Below are 23,048 nucleotides of genomic sequence, written 5' to 3'. Positions count from 1 at the left end.
GGGGGGGCAGGGGAAACATTGTGTTGACTAATTCCTATTTAATGGTAACTGTTGCGATTTATTCCACACACATATACTGTATGCCTCAACTTGCTAATGATCAAAAACTCTCAGGAACATCACCTTGAGCTCGAAACACTGGAAACCAGTTGAATAATCTGGTCCAATACTCCAAATTAGCTGTTTGTGGAAATGCAGATTAAAGATGAATAAATGAGAAATGTACCTTTGAAAATTCTGAAAAGATAAACTCAAACCTGAAAAGCTCGTAAGTGGAGTGCCCTGTGTACAGCATGTTGTCCACTGGAGTGTTTTACACAGTGCTGTGAACTGACTCTCAGACTTATTTGATTGGCTGTCCAGTACAGTAATATTTGTCATTTTTCTCCTTTGTAATAATTAAATTATTCCTTTACCAGGGACATGAGCACTTGCTCACACAACATTCTGAAAAAGACAAAGATTAAATATCAGAAACACATTTATTCAGTGATATACTTTTATTCTCTAGTTGATATAATACTAAAATAAACACAAGTTTAAAAAAAAGTTCTTAAACAAATAAACTGTACAAAAACATTTATATATATTTATATATACTACAGTTTTCATTTTACAGAACAGTCTACTGTCCAAAAAAGGCACTAAATTCAGAAATAGGATACAATGATGGGAACAATTTCAAATTGGTACAACAGTCATTATATAGTTCATATTTCAGGTATTTATTTTTCATTCACAGAGACAGGGACAGTTAGACAGGTGACCTCTGAATCTCTGTGAGGCAAAGCACCCCCTCTCAGGACACTACCAGTCGGGTCCTGTCCACTTGCCCCTGTTCAGGGCTGAAGACGACACCCAGAGAAAAAGACCATAATCCACACTTATCAAGAGTGTCCCCTTGAAAGAACGAAACTGAAACGGATCCAAGATTACAAAGAAAGAACAAACTCGAAAAGGACATTTAAAAGTATTTTTGCATCTTATCCTCAGAGGAGAAGGAAACATCATAATTTTGTACCAGTGCAGAATTGTCAAATGCAGCCTTCAGTTCAGCGGCCTTCGTTCTGCTCTCGAGTGCTCTCCTGAAATCAGTTTAGTTTTGCTAAAACTAAAACTTTCTGCAGATGGACAATCAGATTTATGGTGACAGAAACTTCGGGGCTTAGAGTCTCTGTTCACATGAATAGAATGGCACCTGACAAATGACATTAAACATTACATTAACATTTATTCATTTAGCTGACGCTTTTCTCCAGAGCGACTTACAATGTTAAGGTTACAATTATTTACCCAATTATACAGCTGGGTAATTTTACTGGAGCAATTCCGGGTAAGTACCTTGCTCAAGGGTACTACAGCTGGAGGCGAGGCTCGAACCTGCAACCTTGGGGTCCAAAGGCAGCCGCTCTAACCACTATGCATGTACTGATGGCAATATATCTGCATTTGCCTTACATACATCAAATTTGTCACACTTATTTTTGGTTTCTCTGTGTCACGCAACATGTTAGTCGACTGTAAATGACAGCTCACGTGTTATTTCACCTGGCAGTCAGGGTCCGCGGTGCTGTGTTAACAGCCGTTCGGATACGGGCCGCAGTTGCCCTTGTCCCCAAGGCTGCCTCTGCGCCTCAACACAAAGAATTACGGGAAAGAGGAAAGAGAAAGAATGACTTCAGTGGCAGACTGTGGAGGTGCCCTAAACACAGGCTGGACTGCTGGGGCCTGTGTACTGAGGGAGGGTGCTCTGTCTTCACAAACTATCTCACGGTCAGAAAGACAAAGCCAACAGGGTGCTCTCACATCAAGATGGATGACACAACAAATGACATCTTCATCCAAATGAGGAAAAAGAACATTTAAACAAAACAAAACAAAACAACAAAAAAAAAGCTTTTCATCCTATACATCTCTGCTTAAAAGCATTTTACAGTAGAACTGAAACAAAATAGAATATATACATTTGGACAAATACTTAATGTCTCACTAAGAAGAGCCTTTTTCCCCAAGATACACACGTGTTCGAGAACCAAGCGCCAGGTTACGCGGTGGCACGGCTTTCACAGGTTCTCAAGCTCTGAAGCAGCAAGAAGTACGATTTGCCAGTCAGCTGAACAACTGGGCATTAGCTAGAACTGTAGAGGATATTTCACACTGGAAGCAGCTTCCGGGGAGGGGACACAAGTTAGTTATACAGGCACCGTAGGACGCCAGTTCTCAGCCCCCACCTCGCTCACGCCAGCTGCCTCTATGAGTCGATCCAGAGGTGAACGTCATGTGACAAACGGGTCCGACCTTCCGGATTCTGCATTCCCCACATAAGTAAAGAACTAAGGCAGCAGCAGCAGGGCCTCACTGTCTACAGCTTAGCACAAAATAAATAAATGACATAACATCATTTCAAATTACTTTGGGTGTAGCTAGGTATTAAAATAAACATACAAAGAATACATCTAATAAGTGTGAAGCTCAACCAACAGGTTTAGAGCTTTCTTATACAATTTCTTATACTGTTTTTTCCTGGCCTTGGCTGATTCCCAGTCTGTCTGTTGGCCCCGACCTGCCTGGAAGTCTCCATCTGCATTTAATCATCTCCCTCCCCAAAATTCTTCGCACTTTGGCACCAGTCGCGTGGACTCACAACCATACAACCTTTACCACCTGTCCATGTACATTCTGGGGCATGGCATCTTTCCAGTCCAGAATGATTTTTAAAAAAGTAAAAATAAAAGAAACACGGAGAAGAAAAGCTGGGGTCCGACTGACTGGGAAAGCCGTCCCTCAACCTTAGATGGTGTAGGAAGCTCAGCGGAGGGGGACCTGGGACATTAGTACTGCCGCTACACGTAGGGGTATGGGATGTTTGCATTTCTCCCCTTCTAAACTGAAAGGAACGAACAGAGAGGACCAGCTTTTACAAATGGTCTGTTATCACGCAATGCAGAAAATAAAAAAAATACATATATTTTTAAAAGCCAAGGCAAACGGCATAAAGCCAAAGGGAGGAGGTAATTAAAATGTAGTATTTCTTTCCAGACAAGAGCATACATGTTTCTGCACTTAAAGAGCAGAGGAAGACTGCCAGGAAGCAGGCAAGGAGTTGGGAAGGAGCAGTCCAGGGGTGGGCGATCCCCACAAGCCTCACAACCATCTGCTTTTCTTTCCAACCAAGATCTTCATCACTGAGCCTTTGCTGGGGCTTTGACCGAAAACACCAGACACTTCAGCTGACGTCACACCGTGTCAGCTGACAGCTTGCTTTGTTTTCCACACCCTCACTCCAAATTAGTGTTCATTGAGGAACAACAACCATCTTTCTATTTTCACCCTCATGAATCAATGTGTTTCAATTAATCAATGACTCCTTCAGCTTTCTTAGCCCTTGAAAAATAAACTACAACTAAATCAAACAGTAGTGTATTCTGCTGTGTTAATTTCATTAAAAAAAAAAAAAAAACATCAGAATAATGGACATGTAACACTTATCTACAATTTGGCTTTATCATGATCAAAATAATTATAGCAAGTTCAGAAAAAGCATTCATGATATGAACTGTGCAATGCTTAGCAATCACAATCCTGATGAATAATTAGGAGTAATTAAGAACTCAGGTAGTACAGGGACCAGTGTACTTTGTGGCTCTCAGGGACCACAACTGCACACCCCTGGTGTAGGAGGTGGGGGCAAGCTGGGTATATTCATGATTGACAGCTCCAAGGGTCTACATGTTACCTTCTCATTTTGGTCACTGTCAGCGGCTGTGAGAATAAGACGGCTGCACTCTTTCATTGCCCCCTCCCCACAAGCACCGCGCTTGCCTGCTCAGTCATCGTCCAGTGTCTCTGTTTTGATGTCACTAGGGGTGGAGCCTGGCCGCGACAATGCCAGGATCGTATGGTTTACAGCAGCCATCTCCACGGCCAGTGAGATAGGGTCCTGGTGGTCACTCTGGCTGGTACTCTCATCCTTTTAGGGGGGGACCAGGGCACACCTGTCAGTCAAGGTCTTTTAAACAAAATCTGCTGCTTTTATTATTTTATTATTAACATTTACTATTTAGTAAGAAACTTCTGACTTTATTCACTGAAATGACAGGAATTTTTACTGGTGGTGAAATATAATGCCCTTTCTTAAGAGCATGAAAGTAGGGACCTGTCTACGGCTTAATGCCACAAGAAAATGGAAAAAGCTACTCCTGATAAACGTATTCCCCCAAACTTCACAAACATTCAATTATTTACGCTGTTTTTCCTTGCGTGTAAAAGCCAGGCTGAGATCAGTACAGGTGCCATTAGGTACATAGTATGAAGGGAGGGACTATGAAGTTAGTATGGAGCCCATGACCTTTGACCTCGTCCATTAGGCACACCTTTGCTGTCAACAGTCATGACATGACAGGCAATCACTACCCACACAAGCACGTTGCTTGAACCGACTTGCCAACATGCTGCTAGCAGGGCTAAATCAGACTGTCAATGACACTTTTCATTAATATTTAACACTCGTTCACATGATATACTGATGAAGTTTGCTGTTGCAGTGTTTGTGCACTCAGCATACCTGTGTTGGTGATGAAGGTTCAAGTCTGTAGAAGCCAAACGATCTGGGTGCTGGTCTTTTGTCAAAATAATTGACATCGCAGCCCTGTAATAGTTTTATTAAAGTCACTTGAACATTTTGTAATGCATACTTTACTAACTTTTACTCGAAAGTCTCTTACGAAACATATACATGTCAGCACTGAAATTTGATAAAGAACTTCCTAAAATAAGTTTAAATAACTAGGAATCTTAGTTGTAATAGTTACTGTTTCCCCACTACTGTCAGTCTTCTGTAGAACTTAAGCGATGTGAATTCCAAAGACATTTTACCCGTACTTCCCCAGACCTGTACTGGAGTGACAAAGCACCACACGCTGAACCCTGCACTCTGACAGCTTACTTACCTGCTCGGTGAAGTCGCTGCCATCAACATCATCGCTGTTGGAGTGGCCACCTGGGCTCTGTACGTCTATGCCATGACTCTCCAGGATTGTTGCTTCTTGGGAAGAAAGAATTACCCATAATACACCTGGGATGGGCCATGTGCCAGAGACACAAATACTACCATCATCTTAACCTATGGACTCTGGTGAATAAGTAACTAACAACTGTATTTCAACGTTTACAATGAGTTTCAAAAGACATGCCGACATTAAGAATGACGTACAGCTTGTCATGACACATCCAACAGTGTGGTCGTGTGTGTGTGTGTGTGTGGCTCCTGAGGACACACTTATACAGGGTTGCCTAGTCCTTTAGGTGTAAACACTTAAGATCTCTCAGTCACTTTTCCTACATCTTAACATCACACGTTCTCCAATCAGACTCTTGCACTTTCACACACTGCTATACAGAGAGAGCAAAGCCATGGCTAGAGTTCCATGAAGCCCAACTATTATATTCTGAAAATACTACACATTTTTTTTTTTTTTTTTTAGAAAATCTGCCAGTGTGAGAGAAAATAATGACCTTTGATTGACTATGGAGGAAAAGCTGATTATCTGACATCAGAATATCCAGGACTCCACAATTAATGTATAAGACTTACTTGGAAATTAGAGGATTTGCAGAGTTATTTTTGATATTAATACAATTATTCTGCTTATAATGTTTTCTAATCTTGCATTACTACCTTCGAAGCATGTCATGATATATTCTGGGTATGTGGCTAAAGATAAACCAGCTAAGTTAATAAAAGAGCAGCATACCCCAAAACTGACCCACAGCCATTTGAAAATATGACAGTTGTTAAACATGCACTAAGAATTTCAGGCACCCACACTAACTTTTTTAATCCCAGAGGGAGAAGAAACAAAACCATTACTTTCTATTCTATTCACTCATTATCATGGTGCACCAAGTAGCAGATTTAAAATGACCTCAAATTTTAAGAAGATTTAAAATGACCTCCCATGCACCTTTAAACGGCTTATGACATGATTTGAGGGGTAGGTCTCCTCGCCCACTACACATTTTTGGTGACATTACCAATGTTGGCTCTGCGCTTGATCTCCTTCCGTCGATTGGCGAACCAGTTGTAGACCTTCAGAGAGGTGACGCGCTCCAAGTCTGACAACTTCTTCCCTGGACAAGAGAGAGGAGCAATCCAGTCAAAAACAAGAATGTTCACAGACACATGAGCAACCGGCAGATTACCACAACATAATATAAATATATCTTTTTTAAAGTGACAGCTGTGATCTAACATGGCAAAATGGGCACAAATACATAACAATCAGAGGATACAAGTTCTTTCAAGAGACATATCATGACTCCTATATTCAGTGAGCAACCACTTCTTTTCACTACGCTGCAGGCTTCATCTGGCCAACAAATATGAAGCAGGGAGATATGCTGCCCTTTGCCTAAACCCACCTGCAGCCCTGCAGGTACCCAGATAACTATAGGTGTCACCATGATCATCTGCGAGAGAGTCCAGCACTTTTCAGCCCATCTAGGTTGATTCACATTCACCACAGAAAGCCAGTATGGCAAAGTGGGGACTTGAACCCAAATGCAACAGGGTGCACACAACTGACCAGAGTGTTTCTAGGAAAACCCTCTGTACAGAATTTACATTTATTCATTTAGCTAATCCTTTTCTCCAAAGCAACTTAAGAGTGTTAAGGTTACAATTATTTACCATCCATTTATACAGCTGGGTAATTTTACTGAAGTAATTTAGGCTAAGTACCTTACTCAAAGGTACTACAGCTGGAGCTTGAACCTGCAACCTTTGGATCCAAAGGCAGCAACTCTAACCACTACACTACAAGCTGTTCACTAGCATAATTTAACAGCTATGTATGTGATGTGACAGTTATGTATGTATGGGGACAGCTGGTAGTGTAGTGGTTAGAGCTGCTGCTTTTGGACCAAAAGGTCGCTGGTTTGATTCCCCCCTAGTTGTAGTACGCTTGAGCTAACTACTTATCCTAAATGGCTCCAGCAAATTTATCCAGCTGTATAAACTGGTAAACAACTGTAAGTAGCTTAATACTGTAAGTTGCTCTGGAGAAAAGCGACAGCTAAATGAATAAATGTACGTGACTGAGGCAAGAAGAGTAGAGGTTAAAGTGGTGAGGCCTGATGCTTTATGCTCAGTTGTTCTATCTGTCAGTATGAACAAACAAACAAGCAAGAAACACCACTGGGTACCTGGTTTCTGTATGACAGCATTACAGGCATTGGAAATTTCCTCTCTTTTAGCCTCATCAGGGTACTGGTTCTCATTGAAGTAGCTGGTGGGAGAGAAGAGGCAGGGCAACATGTCAGACCACAGCAGACTGGGCCAGTTGACACAAGGGCCTTTCCCCTGAGGCCTTCCCGTTTTAGTCCATTTTTCATGCTGGAACCTGGATACCAGTGTCTTCTCTGTACAGCCCACGGGATACGGTCACAGCTGGCTGCTTCACAGTGACCTGTCAGCCTCTGACCCTTGTCACACACTGCACAGAAAATCTTGTGTCACCTCTGATCTAGGGTCAGCTCGGTGGCTGGAGAAGACCACACCCCTGGCCACCTCTACAATGGCTGCTCCACCCCTTCACACTTACAAACCCCTGTTGAATTATGTGTTACCCTATTCATCACTCCCTTATTCCACTGGTTCTTTCCCATAGTCAGCAACCTCCTTTCTCGACAGTCACTTTTTCTTCTGCTCCCCTTTCTCTTTGACATCCCTGCACCATTTATTAATTAGGCTGATTTTTATGCAGAGCCACAGGGTCAAAATAAAGTCCATCTGTGCACCATCCCCCTCACCTTTCCATCACAGCGAGACATTCCTTCCTCCAGGTGAAGCGGCTCCCTCGGCGTAGGCGGAAGCTGCCGGGTGTGGAGGTGATGGGGGGAGGAGTCTGCCTCCACTCTACATCATCCATGGCCAGGGGAGCAGGACGCATATTCAGAGTGGCACCTAGGAATGTTGATAGAAGAAGAGGTCAACAGGACACAGGAGGAGGCTTTGCCTCCACACCAGCAAGAGGGAACTTCCCATTCCATCAGCAACTCCAACTGCGGCCCAGAGGGAAATGAACAAGAACATGGAGGCTCCCTACAAATAAGGGAGAGATAGTAGCGTCACCTCTGGCAGAGCTCCACCACCGCAGTGTTAAACAACTGGGGAAAGGTGGGGGGCCTTTGGCAGAGCTGCAGCCACACACATTACTCATTTCAAGACTGCTGTCAACTGTTTCCTGTGTTTTTTTTATGTTAATGGCCTATTAACATTCCTGAATATTATACCACACTCCTCTTCATCTACAGTCTGTCTGAATGAGAAGCCGTGGGGCAAGTCTGTCTCTAATACATTTTCCCCTTTTGCCTTTCCAGTGCGGTGGAGGGATCCAAAGTGATTCGTTCTGGAGATAATTTACTTTCACTTCTGTCTGTAAAGCTTTTAACACTTGGCTGGAATCAAACAAGCCCATAAAGCCACAGTTCGTTTGAGGGGGTTTACAAAAGAAAACCTAGATTAACTTCCATACTTTTTTTTTTTTTTTGCATCAGCCTGGAGAACTGAAAGTCCGATTGTGTCACACACACACACACACACACACACACACTTTCAGAACCGCTTGTCCCATATGGGGTCGCGGGGAACCGGAGCCTACCCGGCAACTCAGGGCGTAAGGGGACACACCCAGGACGGGACACCAGTCCATCACAAGGCACCCCAAGCAGGACTCGAACCCCAGACCCACCGGAGAGCAGGACTGTGGTCCAACCCACTGCGCCACCGCACCCCCAGCCCGATTGTGTCAATTAACTGAATTTCTATCTTGTGATAAAACGTCCTGTTTTTCATGCGGGAAAAGATATTCACAGGAACGAAACACATAAAATCAGCATATAGTGGCAAAAACCCAGAGGTGAAACACAAAACTGTTGCAGATTACGGTACCTGGGGTGGTCTTCTCTAGCTGGTACCAGCGGTAGAAGGCTCGTTTCTTCTGTTCGCTGAGGTCCGAGCCCTGCTGCAGAAGCCAGTGGGAGATCCGGCTCTGGCTGATACCTGGGACAGAAAGGAGGAAGTAAAACTGAATTTAGACAGAGGGAGGTTACACCAAGCAGATAATGCGTAACCAGTCCCTGAATTCCGGTCCCATGTTCAGAAAGGTCTTGTTGACACATGGGTTGAAGTCTAGAGCAGGAGAATGGCTCAACCATCCAAAGAGAGGAAAGAATTTGACTTATTATAAACATTACTTGGGCCAAGACATTACTGACCTGTGACCTGGGCCACTACTGCCTGAGAGATGCGCCGATTACTCAGGAAGGCCTTGATTTCTTCTTTGACGATGCCGCTGTCCCTCCTGTAAGCACAGAAAGAGGAAAGGAATCTTACCTCTGCTGCTTATACATAAAGGGACAGCACGTTAGCAGCGTTTACCGTATGAGGGGCAATCCAGATGCAGTTCACCATCATGAGGGCTTTTGAGTAACGTTCTGTGAGTGTGCGTGTGTGTGTCCGTATTTGGGTGAGTTTTCAGAAGCAAGACATACTGAAGAGCCGCTGTGGAGCTGGCGGCTGTCACCTCTTTGATGTCAATGTCTTCGATGTCTGCTGTCGATATTTCAGTGTGTCAGCAGAGAGAAGGCAGCACATCGCTCTCTCATTTACATTTATATCGATTGTACTTGTCTGGAAATATGGCTAAAATTAACCCAAGGCTGCTAAACTTGATTCCCGTTGCCCCTTTGCTGTGCCCTACCCCGAGTTTTAATTTCTGACAGAACCAAATCAATAAGCCTATAGTAAAGCCATCAGCAGTTTTAAGCAGCTCGCAGTCATTATTGTTTAAGATATTAATTTGATCAATCTATAAACAAATAAAACTGAGAAGATTTTTTAGCAATTCTTTGCATACCATAATCAACTCTGTGATAGAGACCCCATCAGGTACTGAGCTGACCTGCATCAAAATATCAGATGTTACTGCCCTGCAATTTATTTTTATGGAAAAATATGCATGGGACAATATTATTATTAATTAAATTCAGATCACTAAAGACCTGAGAAAAACACACAATTTTCTTTATTTGTTGAGACCATATGGTCAGGACAGCGCAGGGGGTCTTATCACACTGCAACCTTTCTCTCCGGCTGCAGACAGAGGAAACAGAAATGGTGATTTATGTGAAAATGTGAGAGCCACTGAGTCTTAACACAAAGCCTCGATGAAGCGCGAAGGCAGAAAATGGTGAAAATAGCACTCAGATGTGTGACTTGGTGCTGCTGTACCTTTGAGAGAAGTATATACTGTAAAACAGATGCTTCAGTACACAAAGGCCCCTGTGAGATGCAGGGTACGGTAGTAAATACTGGTACATTTTAAATAACACCATATTTACAATACAACATCCTCCTTTGCAGTAAACTTACATTTTTCATTTAGCTGATGCCTTTCTCCAAAACGACTTAGTGTTAACAGTTATTTACCAATTCATACACTTGGATAATTTTACTGGAGCAATTTCGGTTAAGTACCTTGCTCATGGGTACTACAGCCAGAAGTGAGATTTGAACCTGCGACCTTTGGGTTCAAAGACCTAAATGAGACAGAATGCTATTGTTTGGAAAACTTGCAAAAGGATGCTGTTGCTACATTAGTGTCAGTTCAGAGTGGACAGTGACTCCTGTCCTCATAGGGCTGCCATATAAGGAAAGATTATCGGTGCTAAATCTTTTTAGTCTCAAGCAAAGTAGACTGTAGGACTGCACGAACAAAGAACATAAAATCCATGGCGGTACACAGACTAAGTCTGCCCAGAGGATTACTATAATGCTGGCACAGGAAAGAAAAGACTTGTTTAGGCAAGAAGGGCAGGTATTTGACTCTCCGTACCAAAGTGGTTGAACCTGCAAGCATCTCGCTCCAAAAAACAAAGTGATCCCTTCTTATGGCAGTTCAAACACCGTGTTATTAAGTGATTTACCTGCATGACCTGGCCGTGGCTGCCACGTGGCTCTGAGAACTTCTGCAAGCCACAACAAGGGCAATGTGTACCACTACCACCCTACCACTAACCTCATGAGTTCCTCCACCTTGTCGTCAATGTCCAGTTCCTCTTCGGGAGTCTCGAACCCCAAGGCGCGTGCAGCCACCACCGCTGCGGCATTGGAGCCACCTGTGGGGTAACGCGGTGGGGACAGCTTGCCGTTGGGCATACCTGCCAGGCCATCCCGCCCGTTGTGGGCCACAACGGCCAGTGAGATGGCAGCAGTTGGCACTACGGCGGGTGGTGGTGCTGGAGGAGGTGGGGAGGTATCGTAGCCGCTGCTGGGTGATGGCGACAGGCCACTATGGAACTGCGTCTGTGTTGCGGCGGTGGCAGTGGATGAGGAGGCAGTTGAACAAGAAGTAGATGAAAAGGAGGCTGCAGCGGCGGTGCCGACATGGGCCCCAGCTGGGCCCTCAGGCCCAGTGCCACTGTAGGCAGGCCGGCGGCCGAATTTGTCACCGTGCTCGCGGTCCAGCCGCTCCAGGGTGTCGAGTGCATGCAGGATCTCCTGCTTGGTCATGCCGGTGCGCCGCAGCCGCTGCAGCAGGTCGATCTGCTCAATGGTGAAGCGCGGCTCATCTGTGTAGTGGGACATCCTGTAGAGGAACCGAGGGACTGGGGTGAGCCTGGGATGAGGCAACAATGACAGGCAAAACTAAAATGAGGCAGCTTGAGCCCTAAAGACTGCAAAACACCTTTTCATCAGCAAGGCACCATTTTACTGGAGTTCACTGGTTCCTTTATACAGGTTAACAATCTGCCGAACCATGAAAGATCTGTGGCCTGTTAAAGAATAGTCATCTGTAAAGTATATTCTACCAAACTGAAAACAATACCACTGTGGAAAACACTGTCACATTTCCACCTAAAGTTCCTTAAAAACTATTACAATGACAGTAAGTCGACTGTAATTCAGAGAAGAACAAAGAGGATGCTTACCTTATTAACCTTATTAGCATAAACCACCATGTGAAAACATTCCACCGATTTGACAAGTCAGATTGCTACCAGTGCTGATTATTCTGAGACAGTTTCTACACCCCACAATCTCATGTGGAACACTGCTCTCCGTACAAGATCACCAAACATACGTGCAGAATTTCTGTTGGGTGACACTGCATCATTCCAAGTAAACCCCTGTTGCCAGTTCGCATTTTAATGACACACTGGGATGGAGATGGATATCTCCTCACACAGGAGGCGTTGTCTGTGCTCCTTAACTATAACACGGAGCTGACAAATTCATGACAGAGTTTTATTAGGCTATTTTGAAGTGTGCGGGTGTCAGGATATTTTTATGCATTGAGTGCTTCTGCCTGTGACAAGAAGAGCAAGAGTGATTTGAGGAAGTTACCCAAAATAGAAAATAGGTAGCAAGATCTAATTTTCTAACTAGCAGCAATCAACCAGTGAGCTGTCAGAATGTGTAAAATAGGACTTTTGACACGCAGGCCCCTGTGGGGGCTGTAGGCCTGCCCTGGCTAATGTGATCAGACACATGGCGGACCCTAAAGCCATATGCCCCATGAAAGCAGCATCCACTGTGGGTTTCAGCTATATCTTTTACACCTCCATAATGCCTTCAAAAAGGTAATTATTCCCATTATCCGTACACTCGTGCCCTTATGACGCCCACCATTTGCTCACAAAGCCTTTCTGCCCCTTTGCTTTCGAATGCAAATAAGAGCACCTGTAATTAAAGCCAGGCCCTGTGCCTCAACCCCTTATCTCACTGTGTGCCTCCTGCTTTCCCCAGGATCCTGTTCAGCCCTAAGTGGAAATGTCAACAAAGCAATGCCTGTCTTTCTACCCACCATTCGTCTTTAATCACTCGCCTTTAGCCCAGTGTCTTCCAAACAGCAGCAGGGATTAACTTCTGCCGCTACTCCATGCAAATATTCACACATCAGAAGCAGCAAAAAGACGACTCTTTCAAAGACGAAAGGCTCCCAAGAGCTGAGTGAGCACCCCATTGGAAAGGACATCATTTTGTTTTACGTGAAGAAGCAGCCTTGGGCACTTCTTAGTGATGGATGAAAATTATGTATCATTACTGATAACCTCGTTATTTTGATCACAACTTCAGGGCGAGGTCATTGGTTTTGCATAAACTGATGTATTCACAGTGAAAGAAGTCAATTATTCACCTGGGGTGTGGTTACAAATAAATGGTTAACAGCTGACGTTGCATCTCATTAATCAGTAACCTCTTCACTTTACCACAATTCCACATTTGAGACTCAGGATATCCTACACTACTGACCACTGCTTTTAAACAGCTGGGTCACGCATACCTACAGTCTGTTCATCCATCCATCCATTATCAATAGAAGCTTGTCAATGGAGGGTAACAGTGGTCCAGAGCCTATCTTGGAAAGAAAGGATGTGAACCAGGATGTAGCCTGGATAAAATACCAGTCTACAGCAGCACAATCACACATACACTCTTCAATTAATATACACACAGTACAATATGTCCGAGGTGCCAACAATATGTCTACCTAAGAATGTGGGTGGACATACTTGCGAATATGGGGAGAACATGCAAACTCTGCACAGACAGAGATTCGAACTGATGTTTGAACCCACAGTCCAAGATATGAGAGAGCATCAGTGTTACACAATGCACTTAGTATTTGTGTACTAACCAACCCAGGAGAACTGTGGTGTCATTACCGAGCCCCTGTACAGTCATGTGTGTAAAAAGCCAGAGCTTCTGAAGTCACATCTCTAAAGACCTTGTTTTATATCCCCACCAACAACACAGTCAGGGTGGGACGCTACAATATTTCACCTATGCCTCTATGACTTAGTTTTTAGGTCCAGGCTGATGGGCATTGTGTAAATTCCATGTTTTCAGGGTGACAACAGTTAATGACCAGTGACAGGCCTCTAGGGTGGTGCTCCATTTTAGCACAGCAGCACAGAGCCTCTAAAGTTGTCATGTTCATGAGCTGAGAGCAATGGAATGCTGGTCATGTATTTTTATCAACATCACTCAATTTCAGCAGTCAGCCGCTGCTGTGCATAAAAGATTGCTTCCATACAACTCTTTTCAGCATGAATCCTTAAAACACAAAAGTTAACCAATTCTTTCTTTATCGGAGCACCCAAACCCCTTCAGACAATAGTCCATTCATTGCATCTCATACTCCAGTGAACTGGGCAGTGGCTGCTGCTATTGTTCAACTCTCATAAAGATATCTGACGTTACTGCCATTTACAGCTTAAAATCTGTCTGCGATTGCCTTTACAATACCCTCTGAATAAAGCCATTGTGCACAGTACCCTAGCAGAGCCATTATCAATCCTTGTATATTCTCACATTACTGCTTTTATTTACGGTCTTACATACAGAACAAGAAGAATATTTCATTTAAATAAAAAAAGGTAACTCATGTATTATGGATCAGATGCAGAATATTGTGTTAAGGTCATTCTGTTTAAATTAAAGCAAATTCTAATAGTATTTTATGGTGGTACTAAAATCACTGAAAGTGTATGTTCCAATAAATGATAGAAACTGAATATGCAGCTTCTAAGAAGACCAGTATTATGTATGCATTATCAATCATACTTGTGTGAGGTGCATGAATTAAATTCCATAGTCAGTTGCAGCCTCTACCAGTTTCCTTTATATGGAAATTAGAGATATATACCAGCAGTCAGCAACATGACATACATGCTAAGAGTTACAACAGAACATCTTTTACTGACACAAAGGCCTTTATTTTAAAAAGCTGCCAAACCACACACTGTGAAAGAATGTGCTACAATGCATTAATCATCTGACGTTATTGGAAAATTAACCTAAAACTTAACACTTGACTGTGGGGGAAACCAGAGCACCCAGAGGAAAGCCACAAAAAACACAGGGACAGAAAACTTCTCGCAAACTAAGCCGGATTTGAACCCATGTGTGAACCCACAACCCAGAATCTGTGAAGCACCATACTACCCACCACTTATTGTATACAGCACCCATCAAGAGTCTGAGTACACCTGCTCAAAACTAGACTTGCCTAGGCTCAAAAATAGGGAAAAATGACTCCTCAAACACTGACTTTTCTGTAGGCCCAGGTGTTGGACAAAATATTTGAGTGTAACCACCAAGTATTGAACTGCGTCCATGTGATTCCCACTGTCCAAAATGGAAAAGGCAGCATCACGGTCTCAATTTGCTTTACTGATGACAGTTGGTGATCTTCAGTGAGTCCACAGCAATCTCATCTACCATGGCTGCCATACTTCAGAGGATGCTATTCCAAGAACTAGTGGGGCTGTCCTTCATTCTTCAGCAAAAACATGACCCAAAACACACTTCAAAGTATTGCAGGAATGATTTGGAAACAAAGGAATGTGAAGGAAAACTCAAACTTATGGTATAGACAGAAAATATTATCAATTAATAGTTTTCAGCACATGTGCTCAAACTTTTGACTGGATCAAAACATATATACTGCACAGAGTTGCAGGACAAAGTTTCAACACAGATACATAAGCAGAACCACCATATGATCTGAAACAACACCCTGTTCTAGGTACATTTGTATAAAAAGGGCTAATCTTTGCAGGAGAGCAACAGTAAAAGACATTTTCCTTGCCAGTTTTCCAACAGGAAGCGCAATGTCATGTTGAAAGAAGCCTCTTTACTCTAGAATGGGAAAGGGAAAACTAAAAGAATCCTGATTTTTTAAAATACTGAGTGGATTATTACACTGGGACAGACTGTCATCCCACCAGAGCATACCCTACTTAGCCTTGCACCCTGTGCTTCCAGGATAGGGTCCAGACCACAATGACCCTAAGATGAAGAAGCAGTTGACAGAAACTGAGTGGATTTATTGCAACACATTAGAAATGCATGCAATTTTAAATGAAATAGACATACATCTTGATGAAAAGATGCACGAGAAAGCACAAATGCTTTCCATTAAATCAAAGCAAGATATTATTCAGACAAGACTTACTGCTGTCATGTTTTCCTTAACTGTGAAGGCATTGCAACTGAGGTCTTTTTGAAGCTTCATTTTTATTTGCATTTTAAGGCAGCACAGACTGAAAATAGACAGCAATCCTCTAGAGGAGTAAAGAACAAACAGTCTGAAGTAAGAATAAGTAGGGTAGACAAAGCCTTGCCGAACACTGACATCTCTATAATTGTTTTCTGCAGTATTGGTGCCAATTCCCCTTTTCTGTAAGCTCAATACAGACGCAAATAACAACTGGACAAGTCCTGCCATCTTTTGTATTCAAACAGGATTGTATCCAACCAATATTGAACTCTATCTGAGAACAGCTTAAGTCAATACACCTCTGCTTTCCCACGCTGTAGCTGACCCCTGGACTCTGACAAGTCAATATGACATGGGTTTTACCAGTACGAAGTCAGCTACACAGCTGCTGAGGATAACTCATTAACTTGCTGGTCACCAAGCAATCAACCAAACAGTTGTTTTTAGTAATTTCAAGAGAGCAAGCCTCGTGTTACACTGAAGTTATATCAAATATTAAACAATTACATACTTTATCACAATTGCTTTGGGTAAGCAAATCATTGTAAAAGTGCTTGTCTAACATTGCAAGTCACCTTGGACAAATTAGCTAAATAAAGGATAATTAATATTGTAATAATGCACAACATTTCTGAAACATAAAACATTATGTGGCATATTCCTTAACAGAAATATGTCCTAGATGCAACATAGGAAACATCAGATTAGGTAAGAAACATTTGCTGCTATATGTGCTAAGACAGAAGGATGTTTTCAGTGCTTATGTTACCAATGCAGTAAAATAGTTAAATGAGACCAAGTCCAGAATTTAGTAGAGTGCAAAACCACATTAGCACCCAATATCAGAATTTTAACAATGAACAGATCACCTTCATCACCCGAAATAAACGACTGTAAAGCATGCTCTCTCCCAGCTATGAGGTGGGATGTTTCTTGTTACCGTGATCCATCTCCTCTGTGACAGAACAAGCGTATCCTTGAGAATGGGGGTGGGGTTTACAGGCCACGCAGGGTCCTAATTCATATTTGGGCTTTATGGCTACTGTGGAACTAAGAGGCTTGTTTAGTCAAATGCCATGTGTGTCTTATGTTCCATTAACGCATAGCACACGTTCAGACTGAGTGAGTGCTCTATCCATTTTTCACCCCTGAAAAGTCTCCTGCAATATTTGTCCACAGTTTATCTTCCTGTCTTTGACACCCAGCAAGATTAGGTGACTGTTAACCAGTTACTAAATGTAATGACTCATTATTTGTAGAATAAAAACACATTCCACCAGTGGGGGACAGGTGAAAGGTACCCATTATACCTAGAGCTTGTTGCATAACTGTATTTTCTAACTTTCTTAGCCATTTTTAATATACATTATATTTTTGCCATTTACAACAAATCCTTAAGAAAAAGACAAAAGCAAACAACAGCTTCAATTGGAGATATAACTCATTTAATCAATACTTTCATTTACATGTCTATGATGTAGCGAAGGCATGAAATTCAATTCTAAAGTACAAAAACCCGCAGGACATATGCAGCAAATCCTACAAAATGCCAGCCGACGCAGCAGACAGGACAGGCCAACTTGCTGCAGTCTATTAGACTCAAATAAGATCCTGCACAACTCCAGTGCAGTAGCTGTCTCATTGGCCCTGTCCTTTTTTGTTCCTTTGGGGTGGGGGAGCAGGGAGGCCAAAAATGAAACGTCAGAGGACAGAACAGCAGAAATGTCTCAGATGACTCTCGCAAAGCCCTGCGCCGCAGTAATCTGGGCCAGACTCAACCCTTCAGCGTTTTCCTAACAGATGGCATATGAACTTGCAGAAAGCTGGTTTTGAGTTCCCACGCAAAGCTCCCCCCTCACTTCTTCCTGCTCCCATTTAAAAAAAAAAAAAAAAAGAATTCAAGGCTCAAAGAGAAGCAGCAAAAGAAAGGTAGAGAAACCTGCTGCTGAACTTGAGTATACAGCAGGTTATGTTTCTGCTCAGCAGAACAGTGAGATTGATACAAAAACAAGCATGCGTTGCTGGATGGCTTTCAAAGATGTTCAGTTATAGGTGTCAAATTTGACAGCTCAGCTTCAAAAAGGAAGCCCGCCTGCCCCTAAATGCCAGTATTTGATGCAGGTGATGCTTTATGCACAACCACTTTTGCTCTACACTATAATCCAAATGAGGACATATTTATGCACCGTTTCAGTGACTATCTTTCATCTGTGCTTTAGTTCACTGGGCTGCTTGTTCGATTTGAAAGGCTAAACTGAAACTCAGCTTAGAGCTCTTTATTCCCAGTGGCTCTCAGTCTGTTTGGTCACAAAGCTAACTTCAGAGGAGCAGGACTGCTGTTCTCTCCTGGACCAGCTTTTGGCAAGGGTGCTTGGACAGGCTCTGGGTTGCCACCACCCCGACTGCACACACACTGACAGAAAAGGAACAGATGGAATTACGCATTCACAACCTCAGCTGCTTTTCAGTAACAAGTGTCGGGCATCATGCTCCCAGCCTGCAAATTTACCCAGCCCGGACACCTTACAATGTTCTTGGAAGACATGAACCTCACAGCTGCCACATATCATCCTCTTGGCAACATTTTTGCAGCTTTTCTGTCAAATCGATGATTGAAATACTTTGAAGGAAAGGCCCCCAGTAATCGCTGCAGAAACAGGATTGAGATGAGAGCTTCAGAGTGAGTGTAATGCAATGGAGCACTTGCGTTTGCAGCCCAGCCAAAGGCTGAGGCATGCGTCAGACACTGACAATTGCTGCCAGGAGACTAATATACTACAAAGCATTAACTAATGAAAACACAGACAGCTGCAAGCCTGCATACAATGCAACAGAGAAACACTATATGAATGATGCCAACTTCAATACCTTGCTCACCAGTCTGACATCAGAATTAAGATATTACATTTATAAACAGATCCCTCCATTCATCCATTATCTATAAAAATTTGCCTTAATGTGTCAAAGCCCATCCATCGCAGAGCAATCACCAACACGCTCACATACTTGGACAGACAGCGTCACAAATTCACTTGAAAAACTGTGTGACAGTGGGGGGAACCAGAGCTCTTGGAGTACACACACACAAATATGGGGAAAACATGTAAACTTCACACAGACTGAACCAGACTGAACCCACAGTTCAGAAGTTGTGAAGCACTAATGATGCCTGATTTGTAAAGAGATCAGACGCGGTAAATAAATGTTTTAGTTATGCTGCAGGATGAATTAAGTTAAATGCAATCCTTGCTGAAGGGGTTAATTAACAATTCACTGTGACTAAAATAGGATCAACTCTGTAGTCTTCAATAAGAGATCTCTGATTGCACATTTTGGTAAAGAGGTGGTGTACAGACCACCAGTGACTGTTGGTATGAAACTATCTAATCCTGACCCTATTTAAATACAATGCCTATTATCTTTGTACACACACTGCTTTAAAAAGTATGCACGGCCCATCAGTAAACATTTGGAAAATACATTTGCATCTACCTTAAAAAAACCTGATTACATTATGCAAAGCACACTGCAGAACTGGGAAGTAAACAAAATGAAGGATATTGACTGAATTTTCTTCCATCCCACTATGGGTTTTTGCTTGATAGTCATTCTTCTAAGCTTCATTAAAGGAAATTACAGTGTCTTGCAAAAGTATTCATATCATGCAAAAATTTTCAAATAAAACAGCCACATATTTAAAAGTTGAATGAATTTTTTTACAAGCATCAAAAAAGCCAAAACTAAATTATGCTGCTGGCAAAAAATTTTGACTGCTCGCCTTTGTGTAGCATGGTGTCCAGGACAGATGTTCCTGAACTTCTGACGGATTCAAAGTTCCTTGGAAAGCACTTGCATACCGGAGTTTTTCAAAGAATGCTACAAATTCCTGATGGGGCTGAGGTTAGGACTTTGGCTGGGCCGCTCCAACACATTCACCTTTTTATTCTAAGACACTCCAGAGGCCCACTGGCGATGAGCTAGGAATCACTGTCTTGCTGGAAGATTAATTAATTTCTGCATCTGTACACTGAACTCTCCTAGTAGTATTCCCCTGTACTTTATGCCACCCATCATTCCTTCAAACCTTACAGATTCCTAGCCCATGCCAATACAGGCATCAGGTAGTGTAGTGTTTGGAGTCTAAATCTTTGGACTCTAAATTCCCAGGTTTGAATTCCACCTCCTGCTGTAATTCCCCTGAGCAAGGTACAATTTTACAAATTTCTCTGCTGAACTAAACCTTTACAAGTTACTGTGGATAAAAGCATAAGCAAAATAAATAAACGTTAATGAGAAGCCCACAACCAAACGCTACCACAAAATACTTCATTGTTGGTAGTGTGGTTTGGGACATGGGCAGTATTACTTCTGAACAACAAAAAGTGCTTTGCATTATCACCGAAAAGCTCAGACTTTCCCACATCTTAGCCGAGTCACTGGTGTTGTCTGGCAAACTCCAGATGGGCTTTGAGACAGTTCTATGTAAGAGCTTCTCCTTTATATGTATGTACATTTATTTAGCAGTTCCTTTTCTCCAAAGCAACTTGTAATCATTAATCATCACTTAGCATACACCTTTGTCAAAGATGAGTTACTGTACTACTCTTGCTTTACTAAACTACCCACAGTTATTCACTGATTTTTACAACCATGTAAAACATACACTTATTCCCACAGGGATGCACTATAAGCAACTTAAAACCATCAATATAACTGAAACACATGCCTTTTTTTTTTGGGGGGGGGGGGGGGTTAAACTTACCAATGCAAATAGTGTATTTGAATTTTAGTCTATGATATTCAGAGAGAAATAAATAAATCTGCTGTGAAATATTTTGCTTCAGCAAACTTTGCTGTAAAAATACTGACTGGACAAAGATGTGACTGTTTCATTTGTAATTCAGCAAAATTTGAAAGCACTTGCAAGGTCTGAAGACTTTTACAGTGTATAATGAACAATAATGATGTAATACAAAGGAGTCTAATCACAAGCAGTCAAGACAAAAATCCCATAGGTCTGCATGCAAGTTACCAAACCACAACGTCGATAGATTTAGAAGTGTTTACCAGGGTACAATGAGGTCCCGGGAAGATATCTTATCCTAAATCACAAGTGAGAATTCTGAGAGATAATGGACCATGGCGATCAGATGGGCGGATTGGTTTAGGAGCATTTCAGAATTCATACACAGGACTTCACTGCATTTCAAACCGGGAGATCTATGATGCGGCACAGCCCATGCAAGAGAGACAGGCGGGAAAAAAAATGGAGTCATCTGCATTATCCATCACTGCTATTAATTATGTTTTCAAGAGAACAGGATAATGAATACTGCCACAGCAGCTTCCAACATCCCCAAGTACTCAAGACTCGCTTGCGCACCGCAGTCTTCGACACAACAGATAATGTCACTGGGTGGTAACCTGAAGGATGCCGGTTTAAGCCCCACTCCAGCTCCTGCTGTGGTACCCTGCAACAAGCTAGTTACCTTGAGCTGCTCCAGTACAAATAGCCAGCTGTAAAATGGGTCAAACACGGTAAGTCACTTTGGATAAGAAAAAATAAATAGTAATAAAACAGACACAAAGTGCCAAGAGGGGCATGATCTTGTGGGTGTAGTATTTAGACCTGGTGCAGCCTGTGGTACTTGGTCCAGTCATACATTTTCTCTGCATCACCGGATTATAGCGACAAACTACGAAGAAACATCAGTCACATTTTCCAAACCCTTCACACCCCTACACATACATGTGTCTCTACAGTACGTGTCTGTAGCTACCTATAGATCTTGTGTGAATGAATTTACCACAGTGAGTAAAGGCACAGGATAGGGAGGGAACCATTACAAATAAATGTTAAGTGGACAACACAGTGGAAACATTTTAACTTGGTTATGCTAATTTACCAGCCAGTACCATCCTCAGATTTCATAATTGAATGCACTTCCTTTTATCATCATGTATGTCTCTAGTCTTAGTCTCTTTATTAATAGCTTTCTAATACTGTAGGTGTACTGCTCACTGATTACTGTTACTTGCAATGAATGTCTACCTAATTGTTCTCCATGATTTACTGTTACTTGCAATGAATGTCTACCTAATTGTTCTCCATGATTTACTGTTAATTACAATAACTTTCTTTAATATTACAGTTCATTTTATTATGCTTCTTACTGTAAATGTTTTTCTTCTTTTATGTTCATTTTTTTTGTCTGACTCGCTGAGAGGTCCTGTTCGTTTTTACTGCTTTTTTCTTTGTTTTTTAATTTTGTTCGTAATTGTCGAGGTTGAAGAGAGGGTGAAAAAGCCGCGGGAATCTCTGTCAGTCAGGTAGACTAGAAAAATTCACTAGTGACCCACCAGGTTTGGGTTATCGTCCCGGGTTAGTATCCGACGTCGAGTCAAAGCAGCAGGCACTTCACTCCGGATTAACACTCGCATTACCATTAGTTTGTCAGCAGAGTGGTTCTTTCTTTCCTTTCTTTTTCTTTTTTTATTTTAAAAAAAGGACGGCTAGCGGAGAAGTCAGTGTGCCCTCGTCAGCCGTTAGCAGGTTAGCTCGTTAGCTGGGGCTGTGCGCGTGCAGCGAGCTCGCGCTGCTCACGATAACCTCGGAGAAACCTCACCTTTCACTGTGAATCCAGACAGCGCCTGTATCCAGCACACCATTTAACAGTATGGTTTTTACAGCAGCTCCACAGTAATTCTCGTTCCCCGCTTCGCCCAACACACTTCGCGCACACTGAGTTTCTTCTTTTTCCGAGCCCCGGAGGTGCGTTTCTTCCCCTTGTTTGATTTCAGTCAAAGGCGAGACTGACTTGCCTTTGTCTGTCTGACAGAGGCCATATTGACATCAACATCAGAAAGCTGGATGATGATCGCGCCCGATTGGTAGTTCTTTTCAGCGTCTGGGGGGGATAGGGAGTGAGGGGACGAGGCCTGGCCAAAGACTACAAGTCCCATCGATCGAACGTACGCCAA

General features: G+C 42.6%; 1 protein-coding gene across 2 annotated transcripts; it reads right to left on the bottom strand.

Annotated features, from left to right (window-relative positions):
• Nucleotides 1-3,437: 3,437 nt before the first annotated feature.
• On the bottom strand, nt 3,438-22,974 carry hmbox1b (homeobox containing 1 b). 2 transcript variants are annotated; one of them, XM_018735061.2, is made up of 10 exons: nt 22,694-22,974; nt 11,079-11,648; nt 9,277-9,362; nt 8,951-9,061; nt 7,810-7,963; nt 7,204-7,286; nt 6,034-6,129; nt 4,950-5,044; nt 4,565-4,648; nt 3,438-3,970 (listed from the first exon to the last, which is right to left on the bottom strand). In XM_018735061.2, the coding sequence occupies exons 2-10, from the start codon at nt 11,645-11,647 to the stop codon at nt 3,827-3,829; spliced, it is 1,422 nt and encodes a 473-aa protein (XP_018590577.1). In that variant the 5' UTR covers nt 11,648; nt 22,694-22,974; the 3' UTR covers nt 3,438-3,826. The 2 variants fall into 2 exon arrangements, with proteins under 2 accessions (XP_018590577.1, XP_018590578.1); XM_018735062.2 differs by having other exon boundaries at nt 4,950-5,041.
• Nucleotides 22,975-23,048: the final 74 nt, after the last annotated feature.

Source organism: Scleropages formosus, chromosome 1, assembly GCF_900964775.1.
Source record: "Scleropages formosus chromosome 1, fSclFor1.1, whole genome shotgun sequence".
Lineage (NCBI taxonomy): Eukaryota > Metazoa > Chordata > Actinopteri > Osteoglossiformes > Osteoglossidae > Scleropages > Scleropages formosus.
Note: the sequence above shows the minus strand (reverse complement) of the source record. Positions and strands in the feature narration are given on the sequence as shown.